The sequence below is a fragment of the Panulirus ornatus genome, chromosome 5, assembly GCF_036320965.1.
Source record: "Panulirus ornatus isolate Po-2019 chromosome 5, ASM3632096v1, whole genome shotgun sequence".
In the NCBI taxonomy this organism is placed as follows: domain Eukaryota; kingdom Metazoa; phylum Arthropoda; class Malacostraca; order Decapoda; family Palinuridae; genus Panulirus; species Panulirus ornatus.
The window spans coordinates 15482662-15503065 of record NC_092228.1 but is presented as its reverse complement, the minus strand read 5'-3'; the positions used below and the strand labels follow the sequence as shown (position 1 = coordinate 15503065).

At 42.4% G+C, this 20404-nt stretch overlaps 1 protein-coding gene across 8 annotated transcripts in view; it reads right to left on the bottom strand.

Moving 5' to 3' along the window:
• Positions 1 to 20404, bottom strand: part of Cdep (Chondrocyte-derived ezrin-like domain containing protein) — a 729829-nt gene that overhangs the window by 351018 nt on the left and 358407 nt on the right. For all 8 annotated transcript variants that reach the window (XM_071661711.1, XM_071661716.1, XM_071661717.1 and 5 more), the window contains 2 exons: positions 8981 to 9118; positions 3427 to 3613 (listed from right to left, as the gene is read on the bottom strand). In XM_071661711.1, coding sequence (XP_071517812.1) covers positions 3427 to 3613; positions 8981 to 9118 — 325 coding nt within the window. The remainder of the gene's footprint in view (positions 1 to 3426; positions 3614 to 8980; positions 9119 to 20404) is intronic.

The following is a 20404-nucleotide window of genomic DNA, read 5'->3' as shown; positions in this document are numbered from 1 at the left end:
CCCCTGCGTGCACGCGAGGTATTGCTAGGAAAGGATAACACTCAGACTCTAGCTGTTATGTATAATGCACTGAAACCACAGCTCCCTTTCCACATCCAGGCCCTTCATAAAACTTCCATGGTTTACCCCAGACGCTTCACATGCCCTGGTTCAATCCATTGAGAGCATGTCGACCCAGGTATACCACATCGTTCACATCATCCAATTCACTCTACTCCTTGCACACCTTTCACCCTCCTGTATGTTCAGGCCCCAATTGCTCAAAATCTTTTTCACTCCATCCTTCCATCTCCAATTTGGTCTCCCACTCAACCTCTGACACATATATCCTCTTTGTCAATCTTTCCTCACTCATTCTCTCCACATGACCAAACCATTTCAATACACCCTCTTCTGCTCTCTCAACCATACTCTTTTTATTACCACACATCTCTCTTACCCTTTCATTACTTACTCGATCAAACCACCTTACACCAACTATTGTTCTCAAACATCTCATTTCCAACACATCCACCCTCCTCCGCACAACCCTATGTATAGCCCATGCCTCACAATCACATAACATTGTTGGAACCACTATTCCTTCAAACATAACCATTTTTGCTTTTCAAGATAACGTTCTTGGCTTCCATGCATTCTTCAAGGCTCCCAGAACCTTCGCCCCCTCCCCCACCCTGTGACTCACTTCCACTTCCATGGTTCCATCCACTGCCAAATCCACTCCCAGATATCTAAAACACTTTACTTCCTCCAGTTTTTCTCCATTCAAACTTACCTCCTAATCTACTTGCCCCTCAACCCTACTGAACCTGATAACCTTGCTCTTATTCACACACTTTACCAAACTCAGTCACCAGCTTCTGCAGTTTCTCACATGAATCAGCCACCAGCACTATATCATCAGCGAACAACAACTGACTCACTTCCCAAGCCCTCTCATCCACAACAGACTGCATACTTGCCCCTCTCTCCAAACCTCTTGTATTCACCTCCCTAACATCCCCATCCATAAACAAATTAAACAACCATGGAGACATCATGCACCCCTGCTGCAAACCAACATTCACTGGGAACCAATCACTTTCCTCTCTTCCTACTCGTACATATGCCTTACATCCTCGATAAAAACTTTTCACTGCATCTAGGAACTTATCTCCCATGCCATATACTCTTAATACCTTCCACAGAGTATCTCTATCAACTCTATCATATGCCTTCTCCAGATCCATAAATGCTACATACAAAGCCATCTGTTTTTCTAAGTACTTCTCACACATTCCTCAAGGCATACACCCGATCCACACATCCTCTCCCACTTCTAAAACCACACTGCTCTTCCCTAATCTGATGTTATGTGCAAGCATTCACCCTCTTAATCAATACCCTCCCATATAATTTTCCAGGAATAATCAACAAACTTATAACCTCTGTAATTTGAACACTCATCTCTATCCCCTTTCCCTTTATACAGTGGCACTATGCATGCATTCCACCAATCCTCAGGCACTTCACTATGAACCATACATATATCAAATATTCTCATCAACCAGTCAACAACACAGTCACCCCCTTTTCTAATAAATTCCACTGCCATACCACCCAAACTCGCCGTCTTGCCGGCTTTCATCTTCCACAAGGCTTTCACTACCTCTTCTCTATTTACCAAACCATTCTCCCTGACCCTCTCATTTCACACACAACCTCAACCAAAACACCCTTTATGCATATAGAGTGAATTGGAATGATGTGGTATACCGGGGTCGACATCTTGTCAATGGACTGAACCAGGGCATGTGAAGCATCTGGGGTAAACCATGGAAAGTTTTGTGTGGCCTGGATGTGGAAAGGGAGCTGTGGTTTCGGTTCATTACACATGAGGGCTACAGATTGAGTGTGAATGAAGGTGGCCTTTGTTGTCTTTTCCTACTGCTACCTCGTGTGCATGCGGAGGGTGCTGTTTCATGTGTGCCGGGGTGGCAACAAGAATGGATGAAGGCAGCAAGTATGAATATGTACATGTGTGTATATGCATGTATACACTGAAATGTATTGGTATGTATATGTTAGTATGTATATGTGTGTGTGGGCATTTATGTATATGCAGGTGTATGTGGGTGGGTTGGGCCATTCTTTAATCTGTTTCCTTCCACTACCTCGCTAACGCGGGAGACATAGATGGTAATGCACTTGAATTTATTAAGACATGGGGTGACTGTGTACTTGATTAGTAGGTAAGGATATTCAATACGTGTCTGCAGTTTTGATGCAAGAGACCAGATATCAGATATTAGTGATGGGTGATCTAAATGCAAAGGTGAGTAATGTGACAGTTGAGGGTATAATTGGGGAGCATGGGATATTCATTGTCATGAAAGGAAATGGTGAACAGTTTGTGGAGCTGTATGCAGAAAAAGGACTGGTGATTGAGAATATCTGGTTTGAAAAGAGAGTCATACATAAGTATATGTGGGTGAGTAGGAGAGATACTAAGATACAAGCATAAATTTATGAATAGGAGAGATGGTCAGCGAACATTACTGAACTACATATTAATTGGTAAGCATGTAAAAGGGAGATTTTTGGATGTAAACATGCTGAAAGGGGCAGCTGGTGGAACATCTGATCACTATTGGTGGGATGTATTATCACTAACTTGTGGATTCAAGGGTGAAGATTGGTAGAGGTTTTTGGAAAAGAGGAAACAGCATCAGTGAGAAGAGAGAGGGAAACTAAGTGAGCTTGGAAAAGAAACTTTTGTAAAGAAATATCAAGACAGACTGAGTGTAGACTGGCAAAAGGTGAAATTGACTAAGGGGAGTGGGTGAGAAATGGGAGGTATTTAGGGAAGCAGTGCTTCCATGTGCAAGAGATGCATGTGGCAGGGGTGGGCAGAATAAAAAGGGAAGTGAGTGTTGGGATGAAGAAGTACAGTTGCTACTGAAAGACAAAAGAGAGGCATTTGGGTGGTACCTACAGGGAATGAGTGCAAATGATTGGGGGTATGTATACGACAAATCAGCAAGAGGTCAAGAAGAAGAGGGCTAATGAGAGTTGGGATGGGTGAGTATCAGTAAACTTTAGGGAGAATAAGATGCTTTGGAAGGAGGTCAATAATGTGCAGAAAACAAAAAAACAGACAGGAATGTCAGTGAGGGGGGGCAACAAGGGAAGTGTCAACAGGCCGTGATGAAGTGAGTAAGAGATGGAGTGAGTATTTCGTATTTTGAAGGAATGTTGAATGTGTTTCATGATAGAGTGCTTGGCTTGGGGTGGTATGTGAAGTGAGTCATGGTGAGTGGTTTAGTGAAGAGAGAAAGTGGTGAAAGCCTTACTTAAGATGAAATGTGGCAAGTAGCCTAGAATGTATGGTATTGCAGGTGAATCTATCAAGAACAGCTCCTATATTAACAAGTTTCATGGGCTTACCCTGTACAATATATGAAGCCATGAGTGCGGCAGTGTTGTCATTGCACATGAGGCAGCCATGGGCAAGGTCACGCTTGATCTGGAGAGCAAAGAGGTAACGGGTGTACTCCTCCTCCAACTGGGCGGGGTCAGGGGTGTAGAACTTGACACAAAATCGCAGCACCGGTTCTACTTGGCTGAGGCAAACCTGTCAATAAACATGGTCCTGTAATTTTAATTTTTCTTCTCATATAACCATATCTACTATCAGTTCTCCATTCCCAATTAATATCAATTTTCCTTCTCATATATCCATATCAATTATCAATACTCCATTCCCAATTTAGTGGAGGGATCAAGTACAAGCAGTCTCTAGGTAGATATCCAGATACACACACACACACACTCACACATATACAAAAAAACCTGGCATAGGCTAGGATGTGTAAAGACAAGATTTGTATATACAAGTTAAGAGAAGGGGCACTAAAAGTGTAAAACTCTTTCCCTATACACAAAGTGTGTGTGTGCGTGTGTGTGTGTGTGTGTGTGTGTGTGTGTGTGTGTGTGTGTGTGTGTGTGTGTGTGTGTGTGCATTTACATATAAGAAGCACAGACATGACAAACATATACAAGGTTAAAAGATGGGGCAACATAAGTGTACAACTCCCCCCCTGTAAAACACACACACACACACACACACACACACACCATACGTTTTTAAAGCAGAGCGAAAGATGCAGGGATATAGCAACCTGAGGACAAATTATGAAAGTAAGCAAGAAACTACTTAAAAAAGATGTAAAGAAGTACTTTTATAGTATAAGAGTGGTGGATGAATAGAATACAATGGCTAAGGACACAGTTAGTGCAGACAACATACATAAATTTAAGAAGTTCTATGAGAGAAGAGAATGTTCAAAAGATGGGGCCATATGAGTGTAAAACTCCCTTCATATATAGTAAAATAGTTAATTACAGAGAAAGAGCACTATGAGAGGGAAATATCAGACTGAAATTAAGCGAGAAACTAGTTAAAAAAGATATAAAGAAGTACTTTTATAGTATAAGAGTGGTGGATTAATAGATTACAATGACTAAGGACATGGTCAGTGCAGACAACATACATAAATTCAAGAAGTTCTATGAGAGAAAAAAATGTTCAAAAGATGGGGCCACATGAGTGTAAAACTCCCTTCATATACAGTAAAATAGTTAATTACAGGGCAAGATCATTATGAGAGGGAAATACCAGACTGAAAATAATTTTTCAAATGTTGATAGATTAATAGTAAAGAGCCAGAATTCAAGGATCTTATAAGGATAATGCAACTGATACTGTTGGAGTTGTGACACATTTACTAAAAGATAAGATCTCACCCGTTTTGCACTGAATGGTACATGACTCAGAGGAGGAAAAGGGAAGGCAAAGGAAGGGGTGGACTGGTTCTCTTACTCAAAGATAGCCCTAAGCTTCAAAATATAATGGAAGGTAGTCCATTCAGACAACACATAAAGTGAAGAGTAACTGTAAGGAACAAGAGCATAATGATTCTAACATCAGTCTCCAAAAATTACAACGATGCAGAACAAATATACAATAACAACAATGGAGGAACAATCAGGTTGGCACATGAAGCTGCAAAACACCCACTGCTGATACTGGGGGATTTCAAATACAGAGATAGAGAGAGAGAGACTGAGATATTCTTATGGTGTTTGTGTGTCATGAAGAATTAAAAGTGCCTAGAGTGTATATAGAAAAATTTCCAGTACCAACATGTCAGTGAGCTATGTAGGAGAAAAAGGATTGATAAACAATCATTAATATATCCTATTTTCACTCCTATCGGAATGGATAATGAGAATATCATATATGATACAGAAGCTGGAAAATTTATCATATAATGCTCAAGTTTGATTATGAAGAAAGAACCTTAAAAGCGCAGAGGTGGGATAAGATATAAAGAGGAGTTAAATGGTGGAAACTATACAAAATCACAACAATTTCTAGGGTAGCAGAAATTTGGAAATGGAGTTCAGTAGCCAGGAACCTGGGCTTTGTGGAAAGACATCCTGTGAAATTTTCAGTGATGGAATTGGAACTCATGTGCCTCTAGCCTTAAATATAAGAGAATGGTGAGGAGGAGCAAATAATAGTTTGACAAAAGATTTCAAAAAGAAAAGGAGCCTCTATCTATCTATATCTCTGATGCCTGTTGCCTTTAAATACTCCCTCAAGGAGATGGCCACAGCAACAGAGTCTCCATAACTAGTGAACTCCAGTACTGCTTCTTAATCTTTAGTGCCACACCCTTAACAGGCCACTGGCAGAGGGCCATTTCAGTGCAGCAATGCAAAGGCTCCTACCTAATGTTCCTACCGACTACTACCAAATGTTCCTACTTAGTAGTCCTACCTAAATGTTCATACACACTACAGCTAGGAGCAACTACAGCTAACTATTGCTCCTACCATTTTGCCAAAAGGTAGGGCTAGCACATAGCACTCACTACAGAAAATCTAGAGCTCCTACCATTTTGCCAAAAGGTAGGGCTAGCACATAGCACTCACCACAGAAAATCTAGAGTTACAAAGAATAAACTGTGTGAGTTAAGTGCTGTCAAGCATTGTGTGTGACAGGGAGAGATATTCTGTATGTTTGTGAACAGAATGCCAGCAGTCCATGTGTAGGTGAAGCAGAAAGAAAAGAAAGCTACCTGGGTTAGTGGATTGCAACTTGACAACCAATGAAGTGCTGGCTCACTAAACAATTATCACTGTCCCTCCTGATACTATGGCAAGTGGTACTGGTGATATACCTCCCTGGTCATTGGCTGCCTACCAACTACTACCTACCTATGCATTCTTTGCTAAATCATTTATGTTCACAGTCACTATATTTTGAACTGAGTTAACTTAAGCATAAAATCTGGTTAGGGAAGTACTTAGTAAATGGCCATTTTACAGTAAGTACTTGAAGAAAATTAAACTGAACCCTAAAAATGAAGGAATAAAGCAAGAGAATATATGTATGGATTAGTTAGCTATTTACAAAAACACTTTTTTGTTCTTTCAAATGTGTTCGCTGTTTCCTGAATTAGCAAGGCAGTGCCAAGAACAGAAGAAGAAAAGACCTCAATTGCTCACATCTATTCTCTGGCTGTAACATGATATGCATCAAAACCACATCCACAACAAGGCACCAAAGACCTTTCCATGGTTTCCTCTGGCCACTTCACATGCCCTGGTCCAGTCCATTGACAGCACATCACCCTTGTACATCACATTGCTCCAATTCACTCTATCTCATGCATTCATGCATGCCTTTCACTCTCCAGCATGTTCAAGCCCCAAGCTCTCAAAACCTTTTTCACTCCATGCCTCCATTTATAATCTGGTCTTCCCTTTTCCTTGTCCTCTTCATCAACCTCTCCTCATTCATTCACTCCATAAGTCCAAACAACTTCAGCTCTCTTTACCATACACTTTTTATTAGCACATCTCTCTCTTACATATCATTATTAACTTGACTTATCGTTCACACTCCACACAGTTTTCTCAAACATTTCATTTCCAACACATCCAACCTCTTCCATACATTCTCATCTATAGTATAGCCCATGTCTCACATCCATACAACATCAATTAGACTATGACACCTTCAAATACATCCATTTGCCATACCACATAATGACCTCTCTTTTCACACATCACTAATTGGTCCTAAGACCTTCACCCCCTCACCCACCATATGACTCACTTCAGCTTCCTTGGTCCATTCACTGCCATGTCAACTCCCAGGTATCTAACACTTCCCTGCCTCTAAGTTTCCATTCACATTCACACCCCAACTAACCAGTCCCTATGCACTGCGAAACCTAATGACCTTGCTTTTATTCATATTTACTCACAAATTTCTCCTACACATTCTCCCTAATTTGGACACCATTAGAAGTTTCTCACTCACATCTGCCATCAACACAGCATCATCGGCACACAACAAATGACTTATTTCTCAAGCCCCCACACCTCCTACGGACTGCATACTTGCCCCTTGCTAGCCTCAAGATGTGCAATGGCAACATTACAGGCAGCACTCCAGCCAGACAGCATTTGCAAGGTATATGAGACCAAGGAACAAGTACAAATGAGAAAGGAGGAATGAGGAAACTTTGAAACAATTATTGTGGACAAAGCAAGAAAAATTCCAAAACTTTTCCTTAAATTCATCAGGAGTCAAGTGTCATTTAAAGAGCACTTTAACCAGGTTAAAGGATTCATGGGAAAGAACTGTTGAGGATGATGTAAGGATCAATAAAGTTTGAAAGTGTTTTTACAGAGGAAGACACTTCCAAAACTTTTCCTTAAATTCATCAGGAGTCAAGTGTCATTTAAAGAGCACTTTAACCAGGTTAAAGGATTCATGGGAAAGAACTGTTGAGGATGATGTAAGGATCAATAAAGTCTGAAAGTGTTTTTACAGAGGAAGACACTATAGACCTATTATCAATAAGAGAGAATAGGAGGGATGTTTTAGTAAAACACCGAGATATCTAAAATTGCCATTAACAGAATGAAATAAGGTCTTGATCCATACAAGACTCATGGTCCTGATGTAAAATCACCAAAGTGCTCAAAATGTGTGCAGATGTGCTACGAAAACCTCTTAAAATACAGTTCAATATATCACTGAACAAAGGAAAAGTGCCAAGGGAAAGGAAAAGAGCAAATGTCATACCTATCTTAAAAGAAAGGAGACCAAGAACAGGCACTATACTACAGACTGGTTTCACAGACAATTGTATTCTGTAAGGTTCTGGAAGAGATAATTACAAAGCATATAAATGACATTTCATATTAAAGAAATTACCCAAGACAGAAACAACATAGTTTTCGAGAAAGCAGGTCATGTGTAACAAATCTCTTAGACTTCTAAGAGAGAGAGTGAGCTCTGTTTTAGATGAAAGGGAGGGTTGGGTGAGTTGTTTGCATCTGGACTCCCAGCAAGAATCTGACATCATACTGCATGAGAGGCTGATTAAGAAGCTGAATCACTGAGCAGGAATAAGGGTGCAAATTCCTTCAATGGATAGAAGATTATCTCTATAGAATCAAAGGACACCCATTGGAGAACCTTCTCTAAGTGAGTCAAGGTGATTGGCAAAGTACCACAGGGTTCAGCAGTGGTATCATTACTTTACCTGATCTATGTAAATGACCTAACCTGAATATATTTGCAGATAATGCAAAGGTCAAGAAGGAAATGAAAAGTGTGGAGGATTGCATCAACTTACAATGGGACCTAGAAAATTTGCACATGAAAAGCATACTATCATATGAATGTGACAGCTTATCTTATACTTTATTCAATGCACTGCAAATATGATTTGAAAGTATCTTCTTATACTCAGAAACCTGGCAAAATAAAAAATTCTGCAATGTCTAGGTCCTATGTATTCTCAACTTTCAATGATGTACTGTATTATTCTTACCGTTATCATAATTATCATTAGTTATCATTATTATCATTATCATAATCATCATTATCCTTATTATTATCATCACTGCTGACCTGTCTATTCATAGGCTTCTCAAGGTCAAGCCAGTAGCGTGTGTTGCCGTCGGTGTACTCAAGTCCAAAGTAGTCGGACTCGAGCAGGTTTAGCTGGCGACACACCTGCTCAAGCAACACCGACGCCAACGCTTTACTCTGTGAAAATAAAAAACAAAAATCAGAACCTGTAAACAAAATCAAATAAACATTATCATAAACCAGGATAATCTTTAAACAGCAAGAGTGATACCATCTCAAACCAATTCACTGCAAATCTAACTTTTGGGCTGATTCTCAAAGTGTCATTTATCCACCAAACAATAAAAGAATCTGACAATACTGGATAGTGAACAAGAGTGATTAATGAATAATTGAGGAAAATCAGAAAAGTGTTTTAAGGTGAATGGCCTAAACATAGGCAAAACTAAGTCAACAAAAGGCCAAAATCATTACAAAATGAAATAAAAATTAATCAGATAACATTACCCAAGATATAGAAAAAGCTGCTTACACAACTGCCACAGCCTGGCTAGCCTGTTACATTTTGTAAGTACCGTCCAATGTACTCTTGAACTTCTCAAATGCATGTCCCATGCTGTCTCTGATGGTAAATGGGAAGGTGTTGAAGAGTCCTGGGCTCCAAATGTTTACAGCACTCTCTCTTTTTGCACCTTTATATTTCAGAGGCAGCATTTTACAAAGTCTTTCATGCCTGTTGTGCCAGTAGAATGTTATTTCCAAATTTTACATTTGGGAACCATACCTTCAAAGATTTTCCAGGTATAGATACTATACCTCCCCTCTACATTCCAGGGAGTATATCCTCAATGATTTCCATTGTTTCCAGTAATTTAGTTACTTTACCACATTAATGTGGATTGTGAAACACCTCTGGACAGTTTCTAAATCTGCAATTTTCCCCTCCTTGTAATGTGATGTTAGAATGGAACAATTTTAAACTCATTAAAGAATTAGGAATTTGTGCCTTGAATAATATCATCACTGGTTTTTCTTCCCTTATCTTGAAGGTCTGCAGGATCCACCCAGCCATCCTTTGGCATTAGACAACCACTGTTTTGTTGTGTTCACTGAAGGTTAGGTTGTTACTAAATATCATGACTTTAAAGTCTTTTACCAATAAATATTTAATATTGGTTCAATTCAGTGTCCTTCACTTGATAAAATACAAGGAGAAATCGTCTAGTCAGACAAGATGCAAGATGTCACCACAGCGAAATTCACTGGATTTTGTGACTACTTTGGGCAACTGTGGTTGAGAGAGCAGAAGAGGGTGTTTTGAAATGGTTTGGGCACATGGAGAGAATGAGTGAGGAAAGATTGACCAAGAGGATATATGTGTCGGAGGTGGAGGGAACGAGGAGAAGTGGGAGACCAAATTGGAGGTGGAAAGATGGAGTGAAAAAGATTTTGTGTGATCGGGTCCTGAACATGCAGGAGGGTGAAAGGCGGGCAAGGAATAGAGTGAATTGGATCGATGTGGTATACCGGGGTCGACGTGCTGTCAATGGATTGAATCAGGGCATGTGAAGAGTCTGGGGTAAACCATGGAAAGTTCTGTGGGGCCTGGATGTGGAAAGGGAGCTGTGGTTTCGGGCATTATTACATGACAGCTAGAGACTGAGTGTGAACGAATGGGGCCTTTGTTGTCTTTTCCTAGCGCTACCTTGCACACATGAGGGGGGAGGGGGATGTTATTCCATGTGTAGTGAGGTGGCAATGGGAATAAATAAAGGCAGACAGTATGAATTATGTACATGTGTAAATATGTATATGTCTGTGTGTGTATACATATGTGTACATTGAGGTGTATAGGTATGTATATTTGCGTGTGTGGACGTGTATGTATATACATGTGTATGGGGGTGGGTTGGGCCATTTCTTTCGTCTGTTTCCTAGCGCTACCTCGCAAACGCGGGAAACAGCGACAAAGCAAAATAATAATAATAAAAAATATATATATGTTTGAGGACAATATGTGGTAAGTAATGTAAGGATAAGAGAGATGTGTGGAAATAAAAAGAGCATGGTTGAGAGAGCAGAAGAGGGTGTTTTGAAATGGTTTGGGCACATGGAGAGAATGAGTGAGGAAAGATTGACCAAGAGGATATATGTGTCGGAGGTGGAGGGAACGAGAAGTGGGAGACCAAATTGGAGGTGGAAAGATGGAGTGAAAAAGATTTTGTGTGATCGGGGCCTGAACATGCTGGAGGGTGAAAGGCGGGCAAGGAATAGAGTGAATTGGATCGATGTGGTATACCGGGGTCGACGTGCTGTCAATGGATTGAATCAGGGCATGTGAAGCGTCTGGGGTAAACCATGGCAAGTTCTGTGGGGCCTGGATGTGGAAAGGGAGCATGGTTTCGGGCATTATTACATGACAGCTAGAGACTGAGTGTGAACGAATGGGGCCTTTGTTGTCTTTTCCTAGCAATACCTCGCACACATGAGGGGGGAGGGGGATGTTATTCCATGTGTGGCGAGGTGGCGATGGGAATAAATAAAGGCAGACAGTATGAATTATGTACATGTGTATATATGTATATGTCTGTGTGTGTATATATATGTGTACATTGATATGTATAGGTATGTATATTTGCGTGTGTGGACGTGTATGTATATACATGTGTATGGGGGTGGGTTGGGCCATTTCTTTCGTCTGTTTCCTAGTGCTACCTCGCAAACGCAGGAGACAGCGACAAAGCAAAATAATAATAAAAAATATATATATGTTTGAGGACAATATGTGGTAAGTAATGTAAGGATAAGAGAGATGTGTGGAAATAAAAAGAGCGTGGTTGAGAGAGCAGAAGAGGGTGTTTTGAGATGGTTTGGGCACATGGAGAGAATGAGTGAGGAAAGATTGACAAAGAGGATATATGTGTCAGAGGTGGAGGGAACGAGGAGAAGTGGGAGACCAAATTGGAGGTGGAAAGATGGAGTGAAAAAGATTTTGAGTGATCGGGGCCTGAACATGCAGGAGGGTGAAAGGCGGGCAAGGAATAGAGTGAATTGGATTGATGTGGTATACCGGGGTCGACGTGCTGTCAATGGATTGAATCAGGGCATGTGAAGCATCTGGGGTAAACCATGGAAAGTTCTGTGGGGCCTGGATGAGGAAAGGGAGCTGTGGTTTCGGGCATTATTACATAACAGCTAGAGACTGAGCGTGAACGAATGGGGCCTTTATTGTCTTTTCCTAGTGCTACCTCGCACACATGAGGGAGGAGGGGGATGTTATTCCATGTGTGGCGAGGTGGCGATGGGAATAAATAAAGGCAGACAGTATGAATTATGTACATATGTATATATGTATATGTCTGTGTGTGTATATATATATATATATATATATATATATATATATATATATATATATATATATATATATATATATATATGTACATTGAGATGTATAGGTATGTATATTTGCGTGTGTGGACGTGTATGTACATACATGTGTATGGGGGTGGGTTGGGCCATTTCTTTCGTCTGTTTCCTTGCGCTACCTCGCAAACGCAGGAGACAGCGACAAAGCAAATTAATAATATAATAATAATATATATATATATATATATATATATATATATATATATATATATATATATATATATATATATATATATATATATTCGAGATACAGTATGAGTGTATGCAGAGCCATAAATCATGAAGATAAACGACAAACGACTCAACTCTTGCGAAACTAATCTCTTCCAGTCACAGCTTTTTCCGTCATGCCACTGGACTTTGAATGGACCCCCAACAATACACAGATGACTGCTTCGAGAATGGAGTTTTGGAGCTTCATCTTTAAAAATACAAAGCAACATTACCATGGACACTAAAACACTGGCACAATAGAGTACTGAAAACCCTCGTACAAATTCTCGGGTACGCTCGCATATAGGTAGTTACCAAAGGAGGAAAAGTAGCCCACACACCCACTCTCCCTGGTTGGTTCACGCAGTGCATAAGACTCGTCAGAGTTAAAACATTTTCAACTATTAGATATATGTTTGTAGCGAGAAAAACGATATGAATATATGCATCTATATAAAGAAAGATAGACATAGACAAGGGATAGTGAGGCTGATGGGAGTGACAGCCTGGGAGGGTGGCGCGTGAACTCTGACCTTCCGGTAAGAGAGACTGGAGGGAGGTAAGCGGGCTGCCATAGCCTTCATCCCGTGAAACACAAGTTAAAGCTGATTCCCATCGTTATGACTGAACTACTGTCACTGCTGCCTCACGCTTCTTCCCCCTTAGACGGCTCTACATAGCTCTAACTACTTTACCACTGCTACGACTAGAATACAGCACAGAAACACCTTCATGCCTCACAAGATCATAGTAAAAGACCTGAATAATAACATCTGATGACTTTTTACTTCCGGAAACACCAAAGTAGCAAATGTCTCTTTCAAAAAACAACAGGCTGGCTCTAAGAGGGCTTCAAGACAAAATACGCAAACCCGTGACGCTCTTCAAAGCACCAATGTTCTCCCAAATTGAATACAGCTCTTTGTTCACACCACCTTTTATGAGGAACGAAACTGAAAAGTTTAGAAAGTGTGCGAAGATCTTTTACAGTCTATACTGACAATTAAAATTCTCAACTGATGGGAACTACCAGTTAAGCTGTACTCTGGAGCGCAGATGAAGACTGAACGTACGGAGGAAAGTCCAGGAAGGCCTGATTTGAATTGCCAACTGCACTCGAGAATAGTTCCCTATTGGCCTAAAAGGCATGGAAGACTACAATATCAACCCTGATATCAAAAGGTGCCCTCGGTACAAGAGGAAGCATTATCAACATCCGGAGTCCCCAATACCATTTAATACAGGTACAAGAGAAAACATCATCAACATCCGGAGTCCCTACCATTTAATACAATGCCTACAGCCATGTAAAGCACTATGGACTATGCAGTTGAAAACTTCAAAAAATGTCGTGGTTATGCAAGCCTATGGCTGCAGCTTCCAACTGCCTGAAATTTACCATCAGCAGGACAGTTTTGGTCCCAGTCATATACATGGGGTAGAACACCTCAGACATCGCTTTGTGAACTTATAGTCGGTCCCGGACCGACCTGTGGGAGAATAAGACCGAAACTCTTGTAAGATGGAGTACATGAAAAAGGGAGGTAAAAGAAGATCTGGTAGTCCACGACGAGGTCTTCTGCAGTCTAAGACTAAAATAATGGCAGAAACTGGACAGTAAAGATGAAGGCACCTCCCCATCCATATCTTCGGTTCAACTGCCGACGGGTTGCCGGGCCCCACACAATGCTTTGAAAATATGAAAAAGTGTGATGGGGGAAAAAGTTCCCTACCAGTTTTAAAGTGGCTGCACTGGGCCTGTACTCTAATGTACACAACATAGGGTTACACAAATCAACACTGAGCTTCAGGGATAGACTTCCGAACAATCGTAAGGTGAGGAAAATTCCCACAAACCAAACTGTGAGGACAAAAGGCCTCCATAACCATCTTAAAAAGTACGGGTAAGGAAAGGTAAGGTAACTTTTCATACTGAACTGTCTAGACAAATCTCCCAAACCATGGTAAGGTCAACGCAAGACCTAACAGCATGTTGGTTCTTAACCTCCGCACTGAAAAGCAGATGTGGTGTGCGTCCAGAAAGACAAGGCAGCCTTTGGCTTACTCAAGCGTAGTCGTTACCCAGCAAGATTAGCCCGTTAGGGTCTATCCTTGCGCTATAATCGCTCGGCCGCTCGTGTCCAAGCTGTAATTTGGAATCCACATTGCAATCTCCATAGAGTCTTTCACATAAGTTCCCGTGGAGGCTGCAAAAACTATTAGATAAAACGGAAAACTGTACCGATGGAAATAACGTCATGAAAAAAAAATAAACCACATACAAACGAAAGTACCAATATTCAGCTCAAAGCAATTCCACAAAAAGACAAAAAAAACTAATAAGAGCCTCAGTAACAAAAGTAGGTAAATCTAGTCGGTGTGCTTCGATGCATCATGTTGAAAACCAACACGGTATGTTTCAAACTTTAGCATATTCCAGCGGTTCAAAATATACAGGGAGCACACACCGTTATGAAGTATGTGGGGGAAATATGAGGACGTGACTAGCATCCCCCCCTCAAAGAAAAAAAAATCTTTAGTCAAAATGTAATATTCAGTGTTAACCACTGACGTGCTGTAACAATGCTGCAAGCTGAGCCCACACACAACCATGAGCTCTGGTGTCACAACTGGACATAGCTTGAACCACTGATAATAATCATTCAGGTGAAAGGATCTCTCGCAGGGAGAAGTTGCAGCCGTTCCCTCGGTACAAAGGCGAATTGGACTGTCTTTAAGGATGCCTACATGATCTGTGCCACACTTATGAAACCTGCATCATACATAATGAAATCAGATTTTCAGAGCCTCAGCTACATCGGAAAATCTTGCCACGTCTGGGTATAGATACAAAGAGGAGGCAAGATATTATTAGCAACAGAGCTTTAAAGTGCCAGGTTGATCACGAGACAGTCCATGAGCTCAGAGTCAAACACCACTAGGAAACATTCAAAGTGTAAACGTAGTATAAGGTAAGGTAAAGTAAGGTCCCAAAACGAGCTGAAGGAGTAGAAGACATCCGTAATCATCGTAAGATATACGTCAGCAAACGTCCCAGATCGAACTGTGGGGAAAAAAGCCAAGTCCCCCACCCCGAACCATCGTAAAGTATACGTTAAGGTATCAGTATCGTAATCTACATTACATGAGGCATTGCTCATCCGTTGAAGTTTATCATGCTGGGGAGCTGGAGAGCGTCTCGAATACGCTGCTGAATACGGTAGGCGATGGAACACACCACACACTGCCATGACGGTACGTCGTGACTCGAAACACACAAGCCGCCGAGGCTCTAGACGAGGAGGAGGAGGGTGTCAAGAGCCAAAGAGTTACGCTACACACCCGTCGATACTTTGGTTGGAGGACTGTGTCCCATTCGAACCAGCTATAAAATTAATTCTGTATGTCACCATTTACTGTTATCTCCCATGAAGGTAAATACACAAAACTGTGGCTGGAATAAAACGACAATAATAATAACAACAACAATAAAGTGGACGATTTCCTTCATTTCCAGTTAATATTAGCCTACTACAACAGCAGTGTTAAGACAGAACAATAATGTTGTAACAGCCTTTCTGTGCCAGGTACAAATGGCCGGCGCCTCCTGTGCGTCAGCTAACACCAGTTGTGAGGCGGCACCTTCCACTAAAGCAGTCCTATCCTCAGCTCCTGCCTGGAATGCGGCCTCCCTTGCCTTCCTCTTTACCCCCCAGGTCTCACTCCCTCACTCTCTTCGCGCCCGGGTATGAAGAGCGCTGCCCAGCCATCAAACGCTCCTCGAACCCTCCGTCCCTCACCTCTCTAGTCCCTTCTCAACTGTTTGTTCCAAAGAACTCAACTCTCGACAAGACTTGGGAATGTGACGTGTCAGGCGTCTGGCCTCCCTTGTGGTCATATTCACCCGGTAGCAGTTGCTACTGTCTCGTCTGTTCTCGGCTCAATCCATGGCAGCAGGAATTGCTGTCTGCACGTAAACACCCTCGGTCATAGGCCATCAGAGCTTATCTAACCTGACTGTCCTATGTACAATCCTTCAGCAGAGTCTCGTTACAGACCATCAGGTCTTCTGATCTGATTCTCATTTTTGCTACTATTCACGTACAGTTTATTGTACAAACCACGTTCATCCTGTGAGCGTTAGCGCAAAAGGATTTCAGAGGTCAAAAAGGCTCTGTGTAGACCCCAGCAGGCACGTAACTGAAATTCTTTTTACAAATTTGGGTCATCGCAAAAGCTTGGTCTTTCATTTACTCTTCCATAGTTTTTCTATTGCGCTGTCCTCCAGCATAAAGCCTCGTCAAAGGCCATCAGGTCTTCTGTTATCAGACTTTCCCATGTACTGTTCTCACACAGATAACCTCGTCACAGACCACCAGGTACTCTGTTACCTGGCTTTCCCACGCGCCGTCTTTCAGCAGGTAACTTAATGTAAGACCATTAGGTCTTCTGTCGTCTGGGCCTCTCATGTACTTATGAATCCCCCTTGGTCTAATCTTATTCCAACCACTGTTTTCGGTATCCATTTCCTGATCTTTACTTCCTCATACCTCTATAATCCCATAAACCTCATATCAAGTTACCAAACTCAATTCTGTGAACGAGGTAAAGTGCTGGGACCAAACACTGAGCACAAGAACCTCAAGAGAAGCTGAACAGTTCCTGAAAGGGTGGAGGCTGAGCGGCCAGCATGGGTCGGAAGTGGGGCAAGAACCACGTGACGTGGACCTACTGAGTACGTAGGGTACGCCACCGATGTCCTGAACATTCTCTCTCTCTCTCTCTCTCTCTCTCTCTCTCTCTCTCTCTCTCTCTCTCTCTCTCTCTCTCTCTCTCTCTCTCTCAACCCGGAATTCACGTCCAAAACTGTTCTCCTCAACTGTTGGAACGAGGAAAGTGTTTACCGTCGATATGACTAATGGCACAGTTACACCGTTGCTACTCGTACCCCTTTTCTTTTTCTTTTTTTAATTACCATCTCCTTCAGGCGATTTATCACCTTAATGGATAGCGTTGCTACCTAATGAATCACATGGTCCGGTGTTCGAATCCCCGATGGGTTAGGCAGCTCATACATTAACCTCATTTGAAGGTTGGTCAATCAATGGGTATCTAAATGCTGCTGTGTTCCCATCTGTACATCGACGAAAGCCACTTTGACCCTGAGGAACGACGGGTCAAAGAAAAGAAACGACAAACCCGCTTAAATCAGCCTCAAGACTTCGAACCCATTATAAGGATCTCTTTTTTTTTTTCTTTCTTCCGCCCCCTTTTCCATCAGGTGAAGTGACACTACCAACTGATCATTCAATGAGATTTCTAACCAAAATATACGAGTTCGGATCGCTGGATCCAGCTCAAATATTTCACTTTTATGTTTGTCAGTGAGAGTTGTTACGAGAGGTCCTCCACGCTCCCAGCTATGAATTCATCCATATGGAAAAAAATAAAAGAAGAGATCTTTTCACAAAATCCTCGGCGCCATCAGCAGTCTTTTATCTTCACCCACCCTGCCCGTCAGGCCAGGAGACGACCAGTTACATAAAACTTAAAAGACAAAATCGTAAGAAGGCTGGCCTGGTAGCCTCCATCCATCCCCCCTCAAACACACTGCTTCGTCGTCCCCCTGCTCTCAACTATCTCACTTGACGCATCCCCTAAGTCTAACCATATCTGTACCTCTCCATCTGGGGGTCATCGGTGGAAAATGTTCCTCCTCAACGCAACGCACATAGGGATAAATCACCGAGAGAGAGAGAGAGAGAGAGAGAGAGAGAGAGAGAGAGAGAGAGAGAGAGAGAGAGAGAGAGAGAGAGAGAGAGAGAGAAATACGTTTAAGACAAGCTTTGTGGCGTAGACACAACCCTACTGCATAACTTAACGCTGGTTTCGCGGGAAGCAATCCTACTACCCCTTAAGCCCAACCTGCGACCAAACTTCGGTTGGGAGGAGGAACCGTTTGTCTCCTCAGGTCCTGATCTATTACGCTGCGTAACTTGGGGCTGGTCTGGTCCTGTGTGGAAGAGAGCGGCCAGTTCTTTTTCTCGCAGTCGGTCCATTAATGGTCCCAATTAGTTTCCCCTCCCCCTCGATGTTCCATTTTCCGGGACAGGTACGAGAAGGGAAAGACTGTGGATCTATAACATTTATGTTATTTTTCTTCCAGTGTTTCCGAGATCTTTTCCGCTTGTTAGTGGAATCAGTCTTCCCGATGAGGGATCTTATTTCCTGGGAAGAGGGGACACTAGGCCTTTCCGAGCCTTCCGTCGCGATGCAACTCTCGACTCTTCCATCTAAAGAAGCACGGTTTTTGGCCCTGCCGATAATTCGTTCGTTTTACGAAGTCTAAGCTGATAATGAGGGATGTTTTTAACCTTGTATCCTAAAGATATGGGGGTCATCGTGGGTGTTCTAGTGTTGGGGGTCACCTGACATGACACCTAGGTCGTGGATGTTCTGGTGGTGGGGGTCACCTGACATAACACCTAGACCGTGGATGTTTTGGTGGTGGGGGTCACCCAACATGATACCTAAATCGTGGTTGCGTCAGTGGTGTTATGATCAATCCTCTTTCCTTCTTCGTATTCGGCATGATACTCTACCTTTCCGCTCCTCCCGCGATGGCCACGTCTGAAAGACTTCTTGTTGAAAATCATCTTATCTTCGTACGCTCTCTCGCTGTCTTGGCCTCCTTCCTCTCCCCTCCGCCTGGCCACCTCATCCCTACCCTTCCCTTGCCTGGCCAGCCAACCAGATGTGATAACGTCCCTCCGCACGGTTAAACGCTACGACAACCCCCCCTCAGGACTAACGCCGCACATTAAACGCCCCACAAGTTTGCCATTCACAAAAGCATGAGGAACATCCAAGTCCTCCCAAGCGCAGGAAACGCACCACTCCCGTGGACATCCTGTTCCATGCTAACTCTCTCCCCAGCCAAAAACATCAGGAATTCTTACCTAAGCCTTGTACTAGGGTACCTGGCCTTAGGCTGGTGGAGAAGCCTAAACTATGATTACTTTACGTATACCTGGTTGAGGAGCCTGAAGGGAAATGACAGAACCAGACGTCAGGGTGGTCGAGGGCATATCTTATAAACACTGACAGGCAAATATATACCCTCCAAGATTGCCCTGTGTGATATTTACGCATGATCTGTGTGTGTCTCTCTCTCGTCAGTATTTCAATCTGATGTCTGACACACATTTCAACTGCGGCAGATCTTAGCACTCTTTCAAACATGGCACTTTCGTTCCATTGGTCCTCTGCTCAAGGGTTTCGCCGGTCCTCTATGCAAGGTTTCGCTACAAGTTATACAATTCATTGAATCTAAGAATGCCACATCACGAAGGAGTCTGTAGGTCAGTGCGCTTTATCAAAGCCTATGTCAAGGTGGCCCAGACAACCATTATGGGACAAACTACGTCAGATGGAACGTCGTCAACAAGACCAGTTCCAGAAATTACGCTCCAGGCACACCCACTCGTCCAGCCACTCCGCTGCCAAACACTCGAGGTTCAGTTCCATCCCGAATGCATCGAATTTCCAGGAAAACATAATCCCTTTCCCTTAAAGTCAATGGCATGTTCATCTCTTACTTTCTTACCGTCTCTAAGGCGCATTTTCTGCCCAGGCAAATATCTCTGAAATATGCAATAACATTCAAGCGCAATATTACCAAAACATAAGCGGAATGTTTCACATTTTTGCGAAATACGAGTGAAATTCATGAGAGCAACTTGGTCGACCCCCTTGAGCAAGGTCCTTGGGTCGACGATAGAACCCGTGAGCAGGACGGTGCGATCCTTGGGTCGACGATAGAAC